At 47.4% G+C, this 23,156-nt stretch overlaps 7 protein-coding genes across 7 annotated transcripts; 2 read left to right on the top strand and 5 right to left on the bottom strand.

Moving 5' to 3' along the window:
* Positions 1–1,885: 1,885 nt before the first annotated feature.
* Positions 1,886–2,209, bottom strand: FOBCDRAFT_260903 (uncharacterized protein; the record flags this gene model as incomplete). Its single annotated transcript, XM_059611269.1, has 1 exon — positions 1,886–2,209. One exon carries the CDS (start codon positions 2,207–2,209, stop codon positions 1,886–1,888), a length of 324 nt encoding a protein of 107 aa, XP_059467215.1.
* A 5,756-nt stretch (positions 2,210–7,965) lies between these two features.
* On the top strand, positions 7,966–8,892 carry FOBCDRAFT_260904 (uncharacterized protein; the record flags this gene model as incomplete). Its single annotated transcript, XM_031184200.3, has 4 exons — positions 7,966–8,222; positions 8,288–8,582; positions 8,649–8,754; positions 8,785–8,892. The coding sequence occupies exons 2-4, from the start codon at positions 8,452–8,454 to the stop codon at positions 8,890–8,892; spliced, it is 345 nt and encodes a 114-aa protein (XP_031039842.3). The 5' UTR covers positions 7,966–8,222; positions 8,288–8,451.
* Positions 8,893–9,233: 341 nt separating this feature from the next.
* FOBCDRAFT_201721 (uncharacterized protein) lies at positions 9,234–10,051 on the top strand (the record flags this gene model as incomplete). Its single annotated transcript, XM_059609011.1, has 2 exons — positions 9,234–9,651; positions 9,747–10,051. 2 exons carry the CDS (start codon positions 9,234–9,236, stop codon positions 10,049–10,051), a joined length of 723 nt encoding a protein of 240 aa, XP_059464924.1.
* A 1,005-nt stretch (positions 10,052–11,056) lies between these two features.
* On the bottom strand, positions 11,057–12,847 carry FOBCDRAFT_260905 (uncharacterized protein). Its single transcript, XM_059611270.1, has 3 exons — positions 12,480–12,847; positions 11,951–12,253; positions 11,057–11,879 (listed from the first exon to the last, which is right to left on the bottom strand). Exons 1-3 carry the CDS (start codon positions 12,829–12,831, stop codon positions 11,161–11,163), a joined length of 1,374 nt encoding a protein of 457 aa, XP_059467216.1. The 5' UTR covers positions 12,832–12,847; the 3' UTR covers positions 11,057–11,160.
* Positions 12,848–13,816: 969 nt separating this feature from the next.
* On the bottom strand, positions 13,817–15,756 carry FOBCDRAFT_35811 (WD40-repeat-containing domain protein). The gene has a single exon (XM_059612161.1). The coding sequence runs from the start codon at positions 15,676–15,678 to the stop codon at positions 14,092–14,094; it is 1,587 nt and encodes a 528-aa protein (XP_059467217.1). The 5' UTR covers positions 15,679–15,756; the 3' UTR covers positions 13,817–14,091.
* Positions 15,757–16,135: 379 nt separating this feature from the next.
* FOBCDRAFT_35819 (uncharacterized protein) lies at positions 16,136–19,359 on the bottom strand. Its single transcript, XM_031184204.3, has 2 exons — positions 18,960–19,359; positions 16,136–18,897 (listed from the first exon to the last, which is right to left on the bottom strand). Exons 1-2 carry the CDS (start codon positions 19,187–19,189, stop codon positions 16,302–16,304), a joined length of 2,826 nt encoding a protein of 941 aa, XP_031039846.2. The 5' UTR covers positions 19,190–19,359; the 3' UTR covers positions 16,136–16,301.
* A 1,802-nt stretch (positions 19,360–21,161) lies between these two features.
* On the bottom strand, positions 21,162–22,520 carry FOBCDRAFT_35820 (GAF domain-like protein). The gene is made up of 5 exons (XM_059612162.1): positions 22,383–22,520; positions 22,211–22,315; positions 22,142–22,146; positions 22,011–22,090; positions 21,162–21,945 (listed from the first exon to the last, which is right to left on the bottom strand). Exons 1-5 carry the CDS (start codon positions 22,383–22,385, stop codon positions 21,593–21,595), a joined length of 546 nt encoding a protein of 181 aa, XP_059464925.1. The 5' UTR covers positions 22,386–22,520; the 3' UTR covers positions 21,162–21,592.
* Positions 22,521–23,156: the final 636 nt, after the last annotated feature.

Here is a 23,156-nt window from a genome sequence, read left to right on the forward strand (position 1 = left end):
TTTCTGGAATGTCTGACCACGTTTTCACTTTGAACGGGTGATAGGGAGATTCTCGATGAAACACCGAACAGGCACGGATGAAAAGCCTTTAAGTTCGGGTGTCTATGAGCCTCCACGCGGCACACCAGAACGATTGGTGATGGGCCTCTTTGACGAGGAAGTTCTCCCTCTCATCACACAGTGCTCTGGACCCTAGACTCTAGTCTCGCGCCTATCGAATGAGTCGACATTGTCCCCTGTCTGCTCAGAAGCCTCTTCCTTGCGCGTTTCTTATCTAGGCCTTCTTCGTCGCATACAGATTCCTGGTTCAATTATTGGAAATCTTTGCTCTCAATAGAAATCTCAAACTCTTCACTGAGAGTATGCACCATTGCCCCAAGATGACTGATATGTAGAGTCAGGAGGTCCATGTCCTCGGGTCTGTATTCACCCTGCCGAATTACCCAGGTAGAGAAAGACACGGCGGGTTTGGGCGAAACACTGGCACTGTGACTCATCCAAGCATGAGATCTGAGGCTTAGTTTAGTATATGTAAAACTGATTGTTCCTCTGATTTCTGTCGAAGTGAATGCTGGAAGTTGCCTTCAAGTTGGTTTGCGTCGACAAGTCAAGAGTCGCATATCAGATGTCTTGATGGTCTGGAGGCATAATGGATAAGAGAGGAAGAAGGCGAAGGGAAGAGATAGATACTATGTTGCTTGCTCGCGACCTTCGGACTCGACCTTCAGGGGCAATTCAGTATGGTTGATTGCAGGTTTGTATCGAGTCTGCAGGTTATCAACAGGGAAGTTCCAGAGTTCTTCGCGAATACTTGATCGGGATAGTGGCTGTTTGGGATGTTGCTGATGAAGTGGTGGACGATGAGGATAGCGTTGGCGATATGGGCTCGAACCCTGCCAGACCACTTCTTATATTGCTCCCCGAAAAAGCCATATGAACTTGGAATGGGGTGATATTAACGGCGGCGGTTGAGTGGGTGTCTCCATCAGCAAATTTGAACAGACGGTTAGAGGCGTTAGTCATCCAATAGGGCAGGTATTCAGTATCTCTCTCAAGATCACGGAGGTGCTTCACAGAAGCCAACAGTCTGTTAATTAGGGCTTTCTTGAGCTCGTTGAGGTTGGAGTCCTGGCGTTGTGGGAGTTGAGGGGGGAGGATAAGATGGTTGTAAATGGTATTGTTAAGTGATAGGGTTTTTTTATTATTGCTCTTGCCTTTCTGAGGGGGATAGTAGGTGATTCAGATGGGTAAGTTTCCTAGATGCCTGAGGTCATTCAGTATCAATATAAGTTTTCTTGCAGTCTTGGTAGAGCTCAGTACGTGGCAGTCGATGTTATACTCGCTATGGGGGTTTTTCATTATCGCTCTTGCCCTTCTGAAGGGTGGTAGATGTCACTGGGGGATGCATTGCTGCTAGCACCTAAAGTGACATAACTTGCTTCTATTGATATAATAGGCGATTTAGGCAGGTAGGTTACCTACATGCCTAAATCAGTGTTGATATAAGTTGTCTTGTAGTTGTGGTAGAGTTCGGTATGTGGCAGTGGAGGTTATACTCGCGATTAGGTGACCGTCAGACAAACCGGGCAATTCTGCTTATCTGACTAGAGTCTTCCTCATATATCTGACATTGGGGTAAGATTTGTGTTATAGGTGTCTTGGGGAAGGGTGAGTAAATGTCTGTCATAGATGATGGCTGCCTAGTACCTAATGCACTGGTATTACCACTGAGAAAGGGCTTGAATTCTGATTTGCCGGTGGAGATGAGCCTTCAATATTTCGTGGTGAGACGTCGGACGTGGTGAGACGTCGGACGTGGTGAGACGTCGGACGTGGCGGGAGCTCGACGGTGATGTGGTACCGAGTCAATTCCTTCATAATGTAGCTAGGTCTGCACGGTACCAGCTCCAGATGCTATCATCCGGGTAGCGAGGGAATGAGAGACGAATGTCTTTGCTATTATTGTTAGCCATGGGGTCATAGCATGGCAGAGTTGGTGCTCGGCAAGCTTTACTGTGGCGTTGCTCCTCGTCTCCTTTATTTTCTTTCTGGCTGCAATTCGGCGCCGTTTTCGTCCTTGTTCTTGATGCATCACCTGAGGAAGAGGCACCATATTGGATATGCCGAGCTCTCGAAGCTTGTCCATTTTCTCCAGAAGGGCTCGGTTACCGAGCCCTTGTTCGGACTTGACTGCCTTTGCGGTAGTCATCGTGTCAGAATGAAGTCGCTTAGAGAAGGATAGGAGGTGCATCGCTTGATATGTCGATGTTGATTCGGATGAGGGAAAAGTATCGAGGATTAATACATAGACTGGGATCTGGTGAACTTTTGGGTCAAACGGATACTCCCGGCGCCGAGAGGGAGAGAACTGTCGGTATATAAGTAATTGTACTGCTCCTGCTTATATTACGCAGGAAAGCGAGTCTGTTGTAAATCGGAAAAGCCCACTCTCTTCCTATCGAGCTTTTCCAAGGCCATTATTAGTAATAGATAGGCATATTGTTCATAAGATTGTCGAGTTCGGCGATCATTTCTCCAATTAGCTGGGCGATAATAGCCTCTGTCATCTTAGTGTTTCTGGCGACTGCCAAAGCTCTCTTGTATCCTCCTTCTCAGTAGATGTCAATTGTCTATGCCTCCTAGTGCATATATGTTTAAAGGTGACGTCAGCTTAGTGCTCTGGTCACGGAAGAGCCAAGGTCTTGGAGCATCTGGGCCTCGTTGGCGTGGAAGTCGTTCGGGGCCCGGAGATTCTCCATCTCGTTCTTTTGTGCCGCGTTGCGTTTTCGAAGGCTGTTGAGTTTGGCGAACATTTCTGTAATTTGCTGGGCGATGCTGGCCTCTGCCATTTCGATATTTCTGGCGGCTGCCAAAGCTGACTTATATCATAAGTCTAGACTGAGGTTAGTACCTGATAAGAGTAGAAGTAGATGAAAAGTGAAGATAACTGACCAGCGGTTGCGATCAAGGCTCTTACGCATTTGTGAATGGAAAAGGTTGGAGAGAAAGCGAAGTTTAAGTATATTGGAGATGGATAAGGATACTCTGAAATGGGCTTGTCAGGTATTGCAGGCGATGTGACGGCATTATTGCGATACTGAATCACCAAGGCGATCAGTTGGAGTCGAAGCGTTCCGCACATGTTGAGCAAAGGTGCGACTGATTTGATAACAAAGCTGAGCGGTGGTTGCTTTGGCAATGAGAGTATAATCTCATCACTGAAGAAACTCTATCAGAGAAGTAATGCCAAAAATCAGATTATTTTCTTCATTTACCATCGACTGTCGCGTTCGGTCCATGGTAGGGAAGACCGAAACGGGATAAATGTATCTTTATTATAGCAGGGGTATAGTCAGCGATGTGGAACTATACTGAGATTTCATCGTTGGAAAACTTTGAGTGCCCCCTTCAAGTTGGCCACATCGCGAGTCAACTTCTCGCGTGATAAAGTTAAATGCAGTGTATAGAGTTCCTTCTCGGTAAAAGTTGAGGTATGGATTCTCAAATGTGTTGCGGGAGACTTCCAAATCTTATCAGCCTGAAGCACCAGTTCTGCATGAGGAAGCAATCCACCAAGCTTCGACATGTTTATCTCGGCTGAGCATGTCTTTGCCAGCGATGGCCTCGAAGTGCTTCGGGTTCATATGGAACATAACTTGATTGTGTAGAGAGGTGAGATGGCCAAAGGGAGTTGTGCTTGTTGAGCCTACTGTATATTTGCCAATATAAAATGCCTGGGTTCAGATAGCACGGTGTGACAGGCAGCGGCCGAGACCTTGCTACTGTTTGTCAGTCGACGACGGGAAACAAGCCATCCATGACCTGAACATCGTTGACGCGTTCTAGGTCATGGGCCTCCGATTGAGAGGGACGCGAGTCACTCACACGTCCTTGGTTCTTCCTTTGGCTTTCTTATCATCAGGTCGATGGAACTTGCGCGTCTCTCCCTAGTCGTAGAGTCTTTGCAAACTCCTCATTAATCTCGCGAATTCAAGTGATGAGCTTCAGATCTGTGTCATTATCAAAGAGATTCTCGCGACTGTACTGTCCATCAAGACCGCAGTTCTTGATAATTTGTATCTAAATCGTGTCTCTTTGGTTCGGTCCTTGAAGCGAGTCGTTTCGGAGAAGAGCATTCCTCCGTTTTCGGGGATTTGTTTGTTGTATCAGTTCCAGTTCCAGTTCCATCGGTGACTACACATGTTAGCTAGGCCTACGGAGTAGATAATGAAGGAGACCAAGTGAGACTTACTCCATGCTGTATCTGTAGTCCTTGGGTTGCTGTCGATCATTTAAGCTCTCAATCATATGGTCGAGCCTAAGATCGTAAAGACTGGTACTCGATGACGATATAAACTTCGAGGTTGAGCTGGTGGCAAAGAATGTAAAGAAAGGGGTAAAGGTATGGCGAGGCGAAACGGTCGAGTCTCTTGCAGCTTGAGCGCAAAACGTTCATGGCAAAGCACTTCCCGGAGAAGGGGGGGATAAAAAACGACCCCCAGATCGGTGTCACCAGCGAATTTTGGTGTAAGCCAAAACTGTCAAGGGTCGTGTTTCCACCCTCCCCCCGAGGGGTGGGGTAATGAGTGGATCGGTCAGCACGTACATAAATGCGGTGACAGCCAGAAAGTGGAGCACTAAGCCGATTTGTGTCTGAAAGAGGCAGAGAGGACAACACCACTGAACATGCCAGAAAATGCGCTAACAGGGACCGAGGTCGATACGGGGGCAGTGTTATCGATAACCAGCTCACAGACGCCTCTGATGAGGGAGTTCCTCGCAACCATATGAAGTACATCAAAGGCGAGGTGGTACAGGAGATACAGAGAATGGGGAAAGGTGAAGTAATGATTGAGTATCTCACAGCTCTTGCGAATGGCTTTCACATAAGGAGGAAGCCGGACAGTGAGGTTGGTTGGTGACCCCATTCGGGCAGTCAAGTACCTACTATGCTACTCTGGTATTTTGCATAAGTAGGGGCCAATTTCGTAAGCTTCAGTGGTCTGTGCGCTGTAACCTCATTGTGCAAGCCCCTATAAATTAGTAGACCTACAGCGCCTTTAGAGGTATCTTAACCTAATCCTTAATTTTAATAGCTTACAGAGGTTAGGCCGTAAAGTCTTTGCCTATGCTAAAATTAATGAAAGTGGGGTAATTTTTTTTTCCCTTACTATTAGCCTTATATAAGGCTATTAAGCTTTTTAACTTTTCTATAAAGGCTTAAATAATAAGGCCCTTATAGTAGGCTATTATTATAAAATTTAACCCTAGTTTAAACCACTGCTTTTTTACTAATTTTACTTTATTTATTCTTATATATAAGGTTAATTAGTTATATGCCCTATTATGTGTATTTAATTAATAGAGCTAGTTATAACTTTAGGTTAATTTAACTATTACTAACTAACTTATATAAAAATTAACCTAATTCCTTTATAAAACCCTGCCTTTACCTTGTATTTATCTTAGAATGCTATATATAAACTCCCTTAGCTTTACTCTTATAATCTTAGATTATAACCAGCCTGTTACTTCTATATAAGAGGGAGGATACAAAGTACCTATTTGGCCTTAATAATTACATTCTTAAGCTACTTTTTATACTAGGCTAAGTTTAAGCCTGTAAATATAATAAGGAAAGCTGCCTCTTTTACCTTAAGAGACTAGCCTTACTATAAGGCTTTTTTTAGCTTTTTTAATTTAAATAGCTCTTTAGCTAGCTAGGTTAGAGATATTATACTACCTAGGTAATTTAGATTTATATAACTAATTAAGCTAATTAGGCTATATTTAAAGATAGCTATCCTAACTAGGCTTAATCTGCCTCTTAAAGAAAAGTTTATCTTAATAGCTTTAGCTATCTTATATAATATATAATAATCTTTGCCCTTAGCTTACTTTAGCACTAATCTAATTATATTAATAAGATTATAATTAGTTATATAATAGCCCTAATTAGGCTATAGGCTATTATATATAGGTATTATATTAGTGGCTATAATTAATATTAGTAAGTATAACTAGAAGAGAGGAAGTTAGGTTAGGGAATATACTTAAAGTATAATAGATAAACTAGGTATAGTATTCCTTTAGGTAGGATAAAGGAAGAAGGTTAACTTAGCTGCTAAGAGTAGGCCTGCAGCTAGTATTAATACTACTTAGTTAAAGTAATAATTATGCTATTAAGGCAGATAAACCTTATCTAATTTTAAATTCTATAATAATAGTCTGCTATAGGGGTCTTACTATTTAAGCTTTTATAGAAAACTTAAAAAAGCTTAATAGCCTTATATAAGGCTAATAGCAAGGGAAAAAAAATTTTAAGGGTTATTATTAATTTAATAAAGACTTTATAGCCTAATCTTTATATATCTTAATTAATTAAAATATTAACTTATATATTAAGCCTTTTTAACTTATTATTTAAAAGTTAAAATACCTATTTAATAATATATAAAATAAAACTAAAAACCTTAAAATAAAATAATAAAATAATAAAATATAATATTTATTTTTAATATATTATATTATAAGGTATTATATATTATATTAAAAAACATAATAATCTTAATATTAAGTCTTAGTAGATTATATAACTACTTCCTTAAACCTTAAGATTTAACTAAATAAGTAGCCTTAATCTATAAGTATAAAAAAGAGTTAGCAGACCAAGGCTAGCTCAGCAGGTTAGTAATAAGTTAGATTAGGTTATAAAACAACACAGTGGGAGAAACACAAGTTAAGGATAAACACAGTTAAATAACACTTAGGAGTTATTTTTTATACATAAGCTTAAAGAGGGAGAGATAAAAAAAATACATAAGGTAGCTATCTTTGAATTAACAAGATTAAAAGGCATTAAGATAGTTAGCTATTATTATATTAATATTAGAGGCGATAGAGTGACCCTGGGTCTAAGTAATAACAGGTTCCGCGTTGGTTACGCGCTAAAGATTGCCAAACTCTCGTTTCCATGGCCATGGTTCTCCATGTTGGGCGGGTGGTTGACGGGCTGAAAATGGCCACTGGAGTCTGACAGTGATGTCAACTAGTGAGGATGCGAACTCGTTCTGGTGTTTGATACGGCTGGCGGCTAAAGTATTGGTGTCCCCTTGCGATATTGCCAGAGCCTGAGCTACGTGCGGTCATGTATAATTATACGGCTTGTTCGAGAACATTGACAAGCAGGACGAATAGTGTATGTACATATACAATATGCCCCGAAAGTTGCTAAAGTGAAGTCAGATGGAGGCGAAAGCCTTGGATTGCATACTAAGAATGCTTCCTCGTTGCGTACCTTTGTATTTATAGGGAAGTTTATTCCTGGTTATGACTCTGCCAATGACATTGCAAACTAATGCTTTTGATGGCCGTCGGGGTATAAGGACGAGATTATCTGTGTGAACACTGGTTAGAAACAAACAAAGCCCTGTTCCAGCGCTGGTGATATGAAGTAGCTTACGGCCTACGTTATCCAAAGGAGGGAGGAGTTTAGGCCAAGAAGTCAAACGGTTGGAGAAGTCTTATGAAGAGTTTAGGTGGAGAAGTCAGCATTTACAACAGGCTTATGAAGAGTTTAGAATGTGGTTGCATAAGGTGCCTAAACCATGTGTATTGGGGCGAAAGTGTTTGCTAAGATATTTATGAGTCCCAATAGAAGTGAAGCTAGCAAACACTGGCAAATAATATACCCAAATAAGCTTTGTGAGATACTGCTGTAGAGTGATATTGTAGGTCCTGTCATAATCCCCCTGAAAATCCACGGTGCTTTTCAGATGAGCAATAAAGTTAACAGCCGCCAACACTGACCTATTGTTATACCAACAGCCCTTAAAAACAATTCATACAATAAGTGAAAAGCAAAAGATGATGGGAGGTGAAAATTACAGACTTGACCTTGCCCTTCACCACCTTTTCCTCTTCGCAACTTCAACATCTGTGAGGTGCCAACGCCACTCACTTGTTGACATCGTTCGTCCCATACAATCTTCTTTGTTGCCGCCATGTCGGCACAAAGCTCTACCACTATCGCCAATATCATCGGCAGCGATGGTTCTCAGTAGCCTCTGGCTTGTCCTAAGGGCTTAGTGGCGGCCTGCCTTCTCCATCTCCACCAAAATATCCAGCATTTCCTTCCCCGGATTGACTACTGGCCAACGGCGCTTCAAGGCTGTGTTCTCGGGCTGCACTCGTGGATTTGAGGCGCTTTGTGTCTGCCGCCGGTATGTCTCGAACAAAAGCAAATCCGCATTCTTCCACTTGTGTCTAACATAAGCTACTAATCTAGGAATCTCTTCTCAGCCATGGACAACTACCCTCACTTGACGCTGGTAAAAGATGTGATGTTCACAGAGCTATTTCGGGCCTTCCATCCGGGTTCAACAAACGTCACCCTTGAGAGTGAAAAGGGATTTGCTGCGGGGGATTCTCCGAGATTAGGATCCCTCGAGCATGGACCGCATCTTCCGCCCTGCGAAGCCCTCATCTCCACAGCTCGAGGAGGTTGGAGCCAAAGCCGGATTTTGGAGCGAGGATTTGAAGCAATTCTCAAAGCCTCCGAAAGTATCCGAAAATAAAGGATCGTGAGTGTCCCCTTGGAGTTTAGCATTCTACCACTTGGTCGGACCTCAATATCTAACGCTCGGTAGAACATCCGAGGCCAAGGAGAAAAGAGCCAAAGTGATCGCCGAGGATGAATCAAAACGCGGCGAAGCTCGCAAGAAAGGAGAGCTTGCGTATCTCACTGTTACTGTTGTCAGGGAGTCCACTATACGCTTCCAATAGAAAGACGCAAAAGGGTCAATCAGGAGCATTAACAAGGTCAGATTAGAGCCTAGTTGGGACATAGACAGAGCCGAATTCGAAGCCAAACGGGCCTATGACAGTTACTAGGGCTACAAGATAAGACAATACAATCACCGACTGGTCGTCTACATAGGCCATCTCATACTCCAAGCATCCGCTCAGGCTAAGGCATCTGGCCTACCTCTTATATACAGTAGCGAGTTTAGTCTCCAAGGTCTCATATAGAAGCTATTAACTTGAGAGATAGACGAGGCCACGGCAGCAAAGATTCATCGCCATCAGAAGATGTTCGCTGAGAGAATGGGCATTTCAAGAGCTGGACAGTCGCAGCAAAAGTCCTTAGGCTTTTAAGACTGGGCAGGTGCTGGGTTTCAGGCGTCTGAGAAACATGAACATGGGTTGGCTGCTCCTGGGAAATTCACCCAGAGATGATGCTTGGGATGTTGCCCGATGTTGGAGCGTCTGTTACCTTCTTCCTGAACGCCGACTATCGCGAGTGTGTTCCTATAAAGGTTCCTCTTACGGCCAAGCAGATCACACGTATAAATCGTGATGTCGCCTTCGCTCTCCGCCATGGTAATCGAATGGCTTCTAATCGTCGCATCTCTATTGCGCAAGAGATTGAAGCAGAGCGCCAGCGGAAGCCCTCAGACCAAGACAAGATTGCCTCCCTCCAAGCACCCATCACTGAGAAGTGCGATCGTACGTTTGCCAAGCATGCCGCTGAGCCGGTGAACCACATCATCAATATTTCATCAACTGCTTCTGCTTCTGCTTCTGCTGCTGCTGAGTCTCCTGGCAAGCCCTTATATGTTCAACGAGCCGCCATTGCTAAGGCCGTTGTCCGTGAGCTTCGCCGTCGAGCCGATGAGGATGATCGTGACTTTGCCGAAACTACCGCGCACCTCCTGCCGAGAACTGGGACACTAATGACACCCCAGCCGCCCCGAAGCCTGAGGCCAAGGCCAACAAGTCTGCATGGGACCAGTCTGCACCTCCTGCCGAGACCTGGGATACCAATGACACGCAAATGGCTCAGAAGTCCACTGACGCTCAACAAGTTCTGGACCTTTTCGTTCATATCTATGGCATAAAGGACTTTACTATTGCTAGAATCGATAATCCAGCGAACAAGCCAGTCGCAGCCCCTATTACCAATTTTGATAGCCTGGTACCAAAGTTCCTGTCTAAGGTTGATCAGTCTGTTGACATTAAGTCTACTCCTGCTACTGTAAATGTAGCATAGAAGATGCTGCTCACTGAGCATCGTAGGCCTGCCCTGCAAATGCAGCTTTCGCAGCCCATGGCGCTGCAGCTCATGGACAGCCTGCTCCACCTCACCAACAGCTTGGTCAATAGAATTATGTCGAGGTGCGACCTCATAATCACTATCCTCCTTATCAGAGCCCTGGTCCTTACTATAACGAGCCGCATCCTCTTGACCACTATGCACATGGCTAGTACCCTGGTTACTACTATCTCGAGAAGCGCCGGCTCAACCTCTACTTATTCTCGTAGGTAACCTCCCGGAGATAATCCTAGGATGCAGCATCATAGTCGCTGTCCCTAGCAGTACCATGGCGGCTACTACGATAACCAACGTCCTTATAACTACCCTCCACCGCCTTGTCATAATGCTCTAGGCAATGGCGGTCCTGGCAATGGCGGCCCTGTCAATGGCGCTTATGATCTCCCAGAGTATCCCGAGCCAGAGCTTACTTAAGAGTAAGTTATGTTTTAAGAGATATACATACGGTGCCTAATCAGCCTGGTCACCTTGCCACCGACTGCAGATTTCAGCCTAAGTGTGTTCGGTGTAATAGAGCATCTCATGCGACTTGCAACTGCCCCTGCGCAGAGGAGGACCAGATACATCTGCTTCCGAACCAGTCACTGATGACGATGGCATCCAGCGAGATGTTCTGAACCCTCCACGTGTTGACTTCTCTGGCTCCAAGCGGGTCAAGCAGAACAGTGCCAGTCGTGAGGATGTTTTTGCGAAGCCTGACAAACACAAGAACGCCATGCGCAAGCACTTCTGCGATGCTATGTGAGGGCTTCGCGAGGTTAAGAAGGATCAAGATGTCAAAGAGGTTATTGAGAGTGATGATCAGGATCAGGCCGGCGATGATGGTAATGCTGATGAGGGCAACTGGTAGGGGGGCAGATGGTTGAATAGAATGGTACCTTAGAATATGGTGTACCCAATGTATTAAGAATGGAGATTATCCTAATTAAAACAAACTTCATCATAAGCTCTTCTAAACGCTATAAACTTATGGTGGTCTTAGGGTAGTCTTAGGTACCATTAGGATCACTTTAGGACAGTTTTATCATAAATCTTTTATCATGTTTTTACTCCACCCTGAACTGACGGGTTAGGCACTGCAGAAATGCGCAATGAGCCGCATCATCAACGACCTTGTTCTGGGCGGCAATCCAGGCAACTCTGGGCTTGTTGGAGCTCTGGTCAAATGAGTTACCAGCGGTATCCTTGGCAGATACAAAGCCTTCTGCTTTTTTGTACTCGCCAAGCTCGGGCTCTTCGTACTCTGTAAGGGGAGCAGGTGCTTCTTCATCCACATCAAGTGCTGGGACACTGACCATGCCTTGGATGTGAGTAAGGCTCTGCAGAACTTGCTGGGCCAAATCAAGTTCCGTAGAAGGTGAGGTTGCAGCGGCCAGCTTCACGCCAGAGTAGTGGTTGAAGTCAGTGCCGGACAACTCTACAGCGTTGTCGTTGTGGATCCAAATGGTGGTGCAATCATCGGTAGGAAAGATCACCTGCAATTGGTCTCCCTCGACGATGACATTCAGTCGGAGCACGATACCACGTTGGTCACCCCAAAGTTGGAGCACTGCAGCGATCTGGTCAGCTGTCAAGTTCGACTGGCCGATGTCAAAGAGTGGTGCCATTCTCTCAGTCATTTCTGGACCATTGAGAAGATCGCGTAGGTCGTCGATTGACGGTGCATGATCGGGCAACTGGTGGGACATGCTCTTGACGATGGCATACATTCCGCACTCAAGGTTGGCACCACTTGGAGTGGGCACGACTTCATATTGAGGGATCGCTGGGAGATTAGACTTGTCATCGGCAGAGCTTGCCAGTCATCAGTGGCAGGTGCTGATGGGCCCCAGTTACCATCAGCAGGAGCTTCAGAAGTTTCCCATTGCTCGGCATCAGGGTCAGAGATATCGATATTCTCAACAGTGCCAAAAAGGATGGCTTTGACAATATTGTGCACAGTGGTAGTCTTTCCGGAACCGAGACCGCCAGTGCAGAACGCATAGCCAGCAGGGACATCTTGAAGAGTTTCGACGAGACGTGCAACTTCACCATCGAATTCGCATTCCTTGTATGCACGGGCAAGGCCGAGGAAATTCTCGTGGAAGTTTACCTTGGCGGGCTCCTTCTGGAAGTTGTGGCTATAGTTCCAGAAAGGAGCTGCCAGAGTCAAGTTTCAGGACTCAGCGCGCGAGTTCATCAACGTGACGGTGTCGCATTCAATCATGACGGTTGATGCATCTGGCATAGTGTACATGTTGATTCCTACACCCGTGTAGTCTGGGATGGCTATACTCCCACGGACGTACTGCTTGAGCTGCTTGTCATAATAGCCAGTAATGAATAAGCGGTTTAGGAAGTTTCGCAGGCTTCCAACAGGGCGTACGGTGTACCGACCGGTCTTCAAGTCGACATGTGGCTTGACAAGACCCGGAGGCCAGTTCGTCTGCCGAGCGGTGGCCACATAGTATAAAGCTATGTTTGACTCGGTACCGGTGCTCAGGGCCCCTGTCTGTAGCGCCAACTGTCATCGTGGTCCTCGCATTCTTGGAGACCCAAGTTCTGATTCGGTTAAACCATATGGTCTTCCTCATCATCACGACGACGAAGCTCGCGAACACCAGCCTTGGCAGTAGCAGCTCGTTAAACAGAGGGTGGCTTGCCTGCAAACTCAGCAGAAGCGGCAGCAGCGGCAGCCGAGGGAGTTGCAGTGAGACGGTAGTTGGGTCGCGCAGCATGAGTGATGAATGAGCGGACGCATTGCTGATCGATAGATGCTTCGAGGTCGGCAACCCTGTCGTCGTCATCTTCTTTCTTGCGAGCGCCTTTGATCTCAATCTCAATTGAAGTGCGACGATTGGACGATGGTTCTCGTTACAATACTGTTAGCTCACCTTCGAGCTTCTCCATGCGACGGAATCGATCAGAGCAGCATGTTTTCCGCTGGTGATAACTTTTCGTATCATATGCTGTAGACAAATAGCCTGCTGGGGACTCCCGTCCCTGTCATCATCCGCATAGCATGGCATGCATTGCATACATGATCTGCTCTCGAAGGAATCAAACTCAAGTGGACAGAAATTGAGATCCGATATTGCAAGATGCTAAATCAGAATTCGGCGAGTCAGCTCGTATTTGGGGCGGTTTGCATGCGCAAAGATATTCTGAAGATTTCTGGAGAAGACAACATCAAAGTTACACTCTCTCCGCTTGAATTTATCCAGACACTGCTCCAAATCATATAGGATCTTTATGTCGTCCTCAAGATCCGTGGCAATAAGGAGGTTGAATGTTTTGTTTTGAGAGACCAGCCCACAAAGAAAAGAAGAGATATGAACAAGTGAGAAAATATTGGAGGCCAAAATGAAAAGAAGAAGGGGGGAAAGAAGCGGCTTTGTAAAGTCGCGGGAGGTATTTGCTTGCCAGTGATTGCCAGCTGGCGATTCACCCAAGTGCCACAGGCCGCAAGCACTGACAGGAATTAGACGGAAGGGGGCTAACCAAGAAACAAAAACATGGCAAACATGTTATTCGAACACTATCTTACCTGGGTTATCTACCTAGTTCCTAGGGAGAAAAGCACAGCCTGAGTGGATTGTATTGAAACATATCGGGAGCCAGTGACCTCAGGTTGGCGGGATAGGACACTTGAAAGACGGTCGGTCTCTTGAGGGATATCAGCTACATATGCCGGTGGCAAACAAATACTGTACTCAAAACACATGCAAGAAACTGAATGTGATCAAACTAAGTCAAATATCTAGGCGCGGTTTGCACCAGAGCGAATAAGTCGTATGGCGGGGATATAGCGATTCCGTGAATATCAGCCTCACACATCTAACATTCAATCCCTACGGCCGCTCTTCCAAGAGCAAGCCTAAGCCTCGTACTAAGTTCACATCCCAATACTCCCATTTTAATCCGCCGTAACGCCACGCGCAATGCAAACTGAGCCCAACAACCTCGGGATATAATATCGCACGCTTCGTGCCTGTCCATTAGAGGGTCCCGACCATTAGGCTCTCAAGCATACCCCCGGTTTGGCATGCTACTTGGGCTCTCTCCACCTCGACCCTAACTCGGCGGTGTAAAGTCCTGAAGCCCTCATGGAGCTCTGCTGAGCCACCCACGAACTCTGCGTAGAGCTCGAGAAGGTGAAGACCAACTTCCACGCAGACACTAACATATCGGGGGTCGCAGATGTGACTGCAAACCCATTTCAAGATGGGCTGGACTGTGTGCTCGTCTCGAGACTCCAAGGCATCCTGGAGAGCGCTGCGATGGCGGAGGGCCAGGAGTAGGGTAAGCACGTTGAGGGGGGAATGCTCAGGTGAGTCTTTGTCGAGGACCTGATCGAGTGCACGCGCATATCGAGCATGTCGTAGGTCGCTCTGCCACGGGCGCTCTTTTTTCTTGTATGTGCGAGACTCGTTTGCAATGACAACATCGGCCCCCTCGCCAACCATATCTAGCTTCTTTGCAGCAGTAACTCTCCTCTTCCGCTTCTTACGCTTGGCGTCATGGGCTTCAATGGTTCCAGCAACCAGAGCAGCCATTTCCTTCTCCCGTTCGGCTTCTCTGTTGGCCTCAGCTCCAGTGAGGCGGGTTCGCACACTAAGAACACCAGACTGCATACCAACTGCTAGATGTCGGTCGCTTGAATCGGCATCATCACTAGAAGGGATGACCTTGACAGACAGAACGGGAGATTGGTATTTGGTGCTTGAGACAACATTCCATCCAGTCGTTTCGAAGACTTTGACATGACCCTCGAGGCCACCACTAACAAGTCGTCGACCATTGGTCGCGAGGCTGAGAGAAGTGACTGTCTTCTGGTGGTTGGTGATCATATGCAGAGGGCGCGCGGCAACAAGGTCTAGAACGCTGATCGATTCACCCGCAGCTGCAAGAACTGCGGTTCCGGTGGGCATAGACAGCACGTCTTCAATAGGCGCGGCATGCTTGAAAGTCATGACCGCGCTGTTGCTTCCTGCCCTGGGGTCCCAAAGCTTGACGGTCGAGTCGTAGCTTCCAGAGACAATCATGTTGGACATAGTGCCAGGCATGAAGTTGGCGCATCGAACGTAGTCTGAGTGACCAACAAATGTAGTCGTCGGGTCGTTGCTTGGGAGATCCCAAAGTCGCACAGTTCTATCGTCGCTTGCGCTCAACAAGGTCGTCAGCTCAGTCGGTGAGAACTTGGTTGTCCAGACTGGCTGCTTATGCTGCGTCCATGTCTTGAGGATCGCCCTAGAATTGACATCGAAGACCTGAATCTTTCCCGTATCATCACCAGCCGCCAGTACCCTTCCATCTTTCCTGATCTCACCGCTACGTGCAACGTCGCCGAAGCGTGTAATAGTCTTTTGAAGCTTGCGCGTTCGATTCGAGTAGATCTGGATGCGTGTGCCTGTGGTGACTGCGAAAGAATCGTTATTGGCCGAGATGTGAACGACAGGATACGACGTTGGTGACGGAATCAGAAGCTGGTTCTTGAAGGTCTTCCAGTATCGTTGTTCCGCAGTGATTGGCGTAGGGCCCGAAGGCAGCTTAAGCTGTGGTAGAGGTCCCACCTGAGCAGCCATTGTCGAGTATCGCGATGACGGGCTTTCACAGTGGTGGTGTTTAGAATTGAACTGCCTTGAAAGTCGCCATGATTTTTTTTCAGAACCTGATAAGATAAAGAATTCTGATGGCTAAGGTAGGTAAGGACTTTTGGGGGAGCACTAACCCTTTTTAGGTTAATATCGTTTAGCATGAGCTCCACTGTAGACCTCCATACAATTCTCTTGCGATTGTCTCCTTGAAAAAAAAAAACCTGAGCACATCCAATGGAGATACGATGTCACCTAGGAGGTGACATAAGTAACTAAGGTATTATAGGTACCTTGGGTACTCTTAGGTATTTGTATGAAGCTTCTGCAAGAGATCCATCATTAGATCCTTTGTCATTTCACGTAGTCTAGTCCTTGTGCTTGGTGGCTGCGAGGATGACGTTTGGAATGAAACAAATCTAAATGGTACATATATATATATATATATGTATGAATTGGTTTCTAATTTTGAACAATTTTCTTGATATCAATGCATAAAACTCCAGCATTACCTTGCGCATCCTCCCAAGTGTTGCCTTATTCCAACGCCGAAATCATTACTACCGTGGATATAATATTATACATTCCCTCTAGGTCTCGTTACCTTCGTTGATTTAGTATCCTCCCCTGCGTCGGGACCTGCCTGTCCCAATATCAATTCGCTGCATCTCCTGCACTAATGCTAACTCCTGCCCTGTGCCGTTGGCACCGCTCATCATGGGCAGAGGAATCTTGGCTGGAATGGGAGGGCCACCATATGCACCCCGATTCTCGTCTTCAAAGTCCCATGTTCCTGCACGGGGTAGGCCGCGAAGCGAAGCATTTCCGTATGGAGCCCTCTCCTGGTAATTATCCTTAGAAATCGGAGCCAGTGGACTAGAGGCTGCTGGGGAGTTGCCAGCCGAAGTGCGGTTAGTGCGCTTCTGAAGACGGGTGCGACCGGCCTGTGGGGGTGTGCGTGGTTCATCGGAGAATGAATAAGATGGGTTGACGGCAGACATCGAATGACGCCCACTACGAGGTGGCCTTCGAGTGCTTGGGGGCATTGGTTGTGCCCCTGATAGCGGAGGGCGCGAGCGTGTTTCGCTGGGGGTAGACTCCGGTTGCTTCTTCTCCGGTTCAGGGGCCCATGTCTCCATAGGAAGATGGTCAGAAGGATCAATCTCCCGTCCGTCGTATGTGATGATTTTCTTTGGCTCCTCGTCCAAGAAATCCGGTGATGGGCTTGCTCCGTCTTTGGACGAAACAAGGCTGGGGTTCAATGCATCATACGAGTCTGGTCCGAAAGGGATATCCGACTTTCTCCTCTGATCTTCGAGCGGTGGCGCAGGACTGACCGATTTACGCTTGATCCTGTGCTGTGTGTTGGGGCTTGTGCGTGGGTCGGGCGATATGGCTCGAGGTTTTACAATTTGTTGCTCCGGCGGGTTGTAAGTGATAGCCCGCCGGTTGTAAGGCTGAACAGCATAAGCATGCTCGGGTGGCGGCTGGTTGTATTCTTGGAACGACTCGTTCCTAGGGCGTCCTCGAGGAGGCGTGTGCATGCTGGACATGCTCTGAGAATGCTGTCTTCGGTCATGCCGGCGGTCCTCATATATAAGATCCGTCAATTCCTGAGACTGGTTTGCATCCAAACCCGGTACGAGAGCTGCTGGGAGAGGCGGCGGCGCATAGTTGTGTGGGCTTTGCCTATGCGCGACAGTCATGTCAGTCGAGTGGCCTTGGTAATGACCTTGGCCACTCTGAGGATAATAAGAATTATCCCCGGTGTTTCTTGGATAGCCTCGACCATGAGATGGTGACACTGTCACCTGCCAGTCCTCAGGGTTGTGGTAATCTTGGGGGGCGTGCGATGGCGAGTAATCGTCCCGGAATGGGGCCGGAGCAGGAACGGGAGATCGCCGCAGGACGAGAGGTGCAGGGCTGGGGTTGTCATCGAAGCAAAGCTCATCAGAACGCTGGAACTGTAAGCCATTTTGGGCAAAGTTCTGACCAGGGGGGCCTGAGGCTTCAGGGACATCCTCAACTGTGGGCTGCATAGATCTGTAATGGGGATCATAACTAGCGTCATAAGAGCTATGTCTCGGTAAGCTATCATAGCTGTTTGTGTTTGGTGGGGTGGATTGATTGGCGGCAGGGGCTGAATCATACGCCCGAAATGCCGGGCGTCCAGGATAAGCCACCATTGACTGTCTCTGAGCTTCATGTCTCAAAACGTCATGTCTCATCTGTGGCATCTTGTTTGGTGACGTATCGAAGCTTCCTCTCGGCACAAGTTCCTGGCCTGTGCTGTTGTGTCTACTCCTGTGCGCGGGTGGTGGTGGAGGACGTTCATTTTCTACTGGCGAGTACTGCCTGGGATCGTCCAATAATGGCGGAGGCTGCTGATAGGGATCCTGTTGAGGAGAGTAATGGCCTCGAGGATCCATTTGATCTGGTTGAGGAGAGTATTGAACTCGAGGGTCCATCAGCTCTTGTTGTGGTGTGTATCTTGAACTATACTCCCGCTCATCGTACTGCTGGTGGGCTCCCTCATAAGGAACCATCGACCTCCGCGACTGGCGGGGTGCCTCACGATTTGGTGTTATATACTCCTGTGGGACAGGCCCATGTGGAGATGGGGGATATTGCTCCGTGTGACGGCGTGATGAGTGTGACGGCGGTGTGTTGTACTCGACAGCTTGCAAAGGGGACTGTGTTGGGACAAAGCTTCCTGAGTGCGAGGCTTGTTTGCCGTGAGTTCGCACAGGCGTGCGGTGATCCGGACCGGTAGGTGTTGCTGTAGGCGCCGCTAAGGGAGCTGGTTGGGGTGCTGCTGTTGGAGCTGGAACAGGGGCTGGAGGAGTCACAGCTGGAGCCTCGCCAGTAACAGGATCAGACGGCAAAGGACGTCTCTTAACGGGCGTTCTTTGTTTGACAGAACCCTGATCAGGTTCAGCGGGTGCAATTTGCTTTTGTTTCGGTGCGGGCTTGTCTGGCTTTGGTCGAGTATCGTAGAAAGTGATTTCAACTCGAATCTCTCCAGCATATTTGCCTTTGCAAGTTAATGTTTGCCAAAAGTCATTTTGGCCCCCCCCGGGCACAATGATTCCTCTGAGGTCTATCCAGGACTCTCCAATCAGGTCTGTCCGCTTATCGTCTGTGAAGATGGATAGCTTGAGTTGGTAGTAATCCGGACAGTCATGGACTGTGAAACGAAGTTCTTGATCCCTATTGCACCGATTAGTCTCAACTTGCCTTCGATAAGCTCCCCGTTTGCTGCTAGATCTTACCATTTTGGTGTTTGTCCACCTCTGACATCTGTCGTTGTCTTCCTGGCTTCCTTTCCTAATCTGGCTGCGCAGTAAGGGTCCTGCTTCCCGATCGTCTTGCGGTTCGGCAAGTTCTTGGCCCGATCGACGATAGCGACCAGGGTTCCAATCTCTGGGCCGTCCACCGCAATGTCGGCAAAGATGCCCGCAGTGTGCGCTGCGCTCATAAGATTCTTGACCTTGGCTGCCATTACAGCTATACGCACCAGCGCCCGAGTAAGAAAGCAGTGGGAGGGTTAAAGAATGAGGTGGTTGCTGAATCCAGGCCAGGTTTGTTTACATGAACATTCGCTGCTATTGACCAAAGATAGCTCGATTTGGGTAGCTCGAAAGTTGAGTTGGTATCAGGAACGACTAATGGACTAGCGCAAAGCAAAGGCGACGCCTGGTAGAGAAATCGAATCGAACAAAGATAATGGAGAGACCAGCAAATGAAGAGTTGAGAAGGCGAAGGGTAAGGTTTGAAACGGACCAGAAGGCGTTGACTGACAGTACCAGGCGAGGCTGGAAGGAATTCGAGTATGAGGTGGAATTAAACTTTTGAATAGTGAACTTTCCGCTCCGGAGTTTGGGTTGGGTATGAAATTAATCGAGTCAAGACTGGAAAACAAAACAGGCCGAGTAATGCAGCTAGAGTGATGACGGAATGATAGACAGAGAGCTGCTCGCGACTAGAAACCGCACCAAACCGAATTGCTCTTGAGAGTCTGAGCAATCCAGAATAGTGTAGAGGAGCTGTGAGGTTAGTAAACCCTTGTGGTTCAAGAGAGTGTGTGTGAGAGCAAGAGAAGGAAGAAGTCTTCTCTCTCTGTGACAAATGAACAGGAACGCGATGAAGCAGGATATCAAGACGTTGTATACGTCTGGCTTGCGTGTGGTTGGGGGCCGAAAGCGGTAGTCCAGTGGCGCTCTGTGGAACAATTCGAGTGGAGCCTCTGACGGGAGGCTGGGCTTGGGCTGGAAACGGGGAGGCTGGTGCAACTGCTGCAGGGGATGAATCTACTCCTAGAGCCGCTTATTCGCCAAACACCTCTGGGGGATTTACAGGGAATCTATGCCCAGATTAACAGGGGAGTTCTAAAGTTTTGGCGCGTCCAGGGGATTGGGTCCTTGGCAGTTGTTGATAGTGAGAATTGGATGGCGGATCGCAAGCAGAGACGGTGAGGTCGCGTCATGATAGGGCAGAGTCTACAGGTATCAATGCAAATGCAATGCGGTCCAAGTCGATGCCGATGTCGATGTCTCTTCCGACCTCCCGCTCCCATCCGATTCAGGGGATCATGGATCATTCAGGGACGGAATGACTGAGGTGAAGTGGCTCCCGCCCCTTCGACAATTCAGGAACAGGCACGAAGACGGGCAGACCCAAATGGTTTCAACTGAATACGTTACCTAGCTCGCCTCGTCCTAAGAGAGACCATTCGAGCTGAACTCATGATCCTCCAATGGCTGCACTGCCTTTTACTCATTCACCACACCACATTCGGGAATATGTACAAAATGGAAATGGTACGCGCGTGTTTGGCGAAGTCATGGTCACAGCCACACAGTTATTGCGTACATCCAATCCTCCAGATACATACTCCCTCGGACTCGCGATTGCCAAGCCGGAGGCTGACGTTGACGTTCCACTCGCTCGATTCATTCCATACTGTTACATAGTAACTTGGATTAACAGTGATGATGGATCTCCTGATATCCCTTGGTTAGTGCTCAGACCATGATCGGTACGGCCTTGGTTTTTTGGTTTTTCCTACCAAGTTCGGTTACCGTATCGATTTTGCAAATCGAGTAATCCCGCTCAAGCAAACAGGAACTAACCTCAGGACCTTATGAAAGCATGATCGTGCGCTCCAGAGGCCCATCTAGACTGCGGGCCCAAGGGCAAACCGCTGAGGCGCCCTTAAACCCAAAAGCAGAACCGGGATAATGGGCTGGACGTTGAAAGACCCCTGCTCCTCACGAGCATGTCACTCTTCATTAGTTGGCCCTTGATGTTGGAATAACCGTCCTCAACCTCTTCGAGTCCAATTGGAACAACGTCCCTGGCGAGATCGGCTCTACCGATTGACCCACTGACTTATGCCACTAGACTCTGCATCATCCTGTTCCTTGGCTGGCTGAATTTGCTAGAAACAACTTATTTCAGCCTTTCATCATCATGATACCGGATCGGGTTTGATGTCACAGAATGTTTGCGGCGTTAAAGGTACCCTGTTGCCATGGGAGACAACGACATAGTGTCACACCCCTCAACTGTCTCGAGTATGAATTCCTGAACTACTAAATCCATCACTCCAATTACGCCGACAGCAGTATGCCCATGTTTCACGCAAACGGCCTATCATACCGTAGCGCTCTAAGCCTTTGTGTTCCACCACTATCCTCATTTCTGATATAAGTGGGAAAGAAACAGAATTGAGACAACGACGGATGTGCAGTGTTGTTAGAGATAAGGTAATGACGGTTCAAACGCTACCTCTGCGGCCCAAATCAACACGAACTCAATTTCAAAAAGGGAGAAGGAGCGTCTACGAATATTCCGGGGAAGTTTGGCGTTGGTGGTTCTACCCTGTTGCTTTTGTATAATATCGCTACCAGTCACAGCTCTTGGCAAGGAGAGCTGCCAGTTGCTCGAGATGGGCCTTGTCAACCTCGTCGAAACCGTTCAGCTCAGCACAGTCGATGTCGATGATAGCCACCAGCTTCTTCGAACCGTCGTCCTGAGCAACCACAATAGGCACGACGATCTCGCTCTTGCTGTCTCCATCACAAGCAATATGTCCCGGAAACTCCTCCACGTCTCGGACTAGCTGTGTCTCTTGGGTCGCTGCTGCTGCTCCGCAAACGCCTTTACCGAACTTGATAGTCTGGCAGGCAACCTTTCCCTGGAAGGGGCCCAGAATGAGCTGCGGATCTTGAGATGATTTGTCAAGGACGTAAAAGCCTGTAGTTGAACATAACATGTCGTCGTTACTGCTTGTGTTCTGGGACTCGGGGTTTGTGACATACCAGCCCAGTTCACATCTTTGCTCGGTGATTCCAGAGATTTATATGCGTGCCACAATAGGGAAGCAGCATTTGAAAGGTTGCTGTTGAACTGTTAGCGATGGCCTGAACCAGCGAGCTGTTAATCTCCATACCAGACCTGTTACAAGAATGAGTTAGAAGGTAAGTCCAATAGTTCCGGCAACCGAGATTGTTTGACGAACCCAGTTACGCTGGTCAGTGATCAGGCCCTCGGCCTGCCAGAGCACTTGCTCATAAGCGTCCTCCTTTGTTATGCCGTCGGCAAAGTTTGATGCATCAGCGTGAACCTGCAAGAGCAAAGTCAGTTTATGATGGGTCCTTGCTTGAGTAAAAAAAACTTGGGTCTGAACAAACCATCTTGCCCGTTGGAATTTTCAAATAACTTCCTTCCCGCGGGATACTACGGATCAATACAGCTTTCGGAGATTCGATAGTATAGACGAATATGTTCTAGAAGAAATTTCGAAGTTGATAATCAGAAACTTGGTGGAGTTGACGGGACTTGATCACCAGGATGAATTTGATACTCCCCGCTAAAATTTGCGTGTCATTTTAGCGGCTTTGATGCCAGCAATTCAACCAACAAAATCACAGTTCGATAACAAGCCTCAAATGTCACCTATTGCCATGCTGATACGTTCTGTAGCTATATACTTAGATATAAATTTAATGGCTAAGACCCACGATGGGGTTATATGTCGTATCTGGAGCCGACCGCCAACTGAAAGACATCAAACAACCTCATCATGATGTTCCATTACATCTGGTTGGCGAAAATTAGGGCCTGACAGACCCAGTAGTCAGGTAATAAGAGGTTGGTTGAAGGGTGAAGCTGAAGTTGCAATAATTAGGCATTACGGTGGCTGGTTCAAACTCCCCGATAATCGATCCATTATCTTGTAGGCTCTAATGGCACTCTTCAGCTTTCCTAGGGCTGGACTCAAGCCATGCTTGCTAGGGAAATCGGATGATTTCTCTTATTCTGGGGAAAATTGCTACATTTTCAATACTGTGAGACTTCTTCTTCAGGGTAGTCCGGTTGTTGAGCCGGGGAAGATGACCCAAAAGCAAAGCCATTAGTGTAAAACGTGTAACGAAAAAGTTAAGAAAGCATATTGATAATTGCTT

The sequence above is a fragment of the Fusarium oxysporum genome, chromosome V (assembly GCF_013085055.1).
Source record: "Fusarium oxysporum Fo47 chromosome V, complete sequence".
Classification (NCBI taxonomy): Eukaryota; Fungi; Ascomycota; class Sordariomycetes; order Hypocreales; family Nectriaceae; genus Fusarium; species Fusarium oxysporum.

Coding starts and splice junctions, on each gene's coding strand:
- FOBCDRAFT_35820 (XM_059612162.1), bottom strand. Junction 21,946..22,010: donor CAAAGATGTGAACTGGGCTG/GTATGTCACAAA, acceptor GTTCAACTACAG/GCTTTTACGTCCTTGACAAA.
- FOBCDRAFT_35819 (XM_031184204.3), bottom strand. CDS start 19,189: ATGGCAGCCAAGGTCAAGAATCTTATGAGCGCAGCGCACACTGCGGGC. Junction 18,898..18,959: donor GGTGGACAAACACCAAAATG/GTAAGATCTAGC, acceptor TCGGTGCAATAG/GGATCAAGAACTTCGTTTCA.
- FOBCDRAFT_260905 (XM_059611270.1), bottom strand. CDS start 12,831: ATGCTGCGCGACCCAACTACCGTCTCACTGCAACTCCCTCGGCTGCCG. Junction 12,254..12,479: donor TGAAGACCGGTCGGTACACC/GTACGCCCTGTT, acceptor TGACTCTGGCAG/CTCCTTTCTGGAACTATAGC. Junction 11,880..11,950: donor TTCTGAAGCTCCTGCTGATG/GTAACTGGGGCC, acceptor CTAATCTCCCAG/CGATCCCTCAATATGAAGTC.
- FOBCDRAFT_35811 (XM_059612161.1), bottom strand. CDS start 15,678: ATGGCTGCTCAGGTGGGACCTCTACCACAGCTTAAGCTGCCTTCGGGC.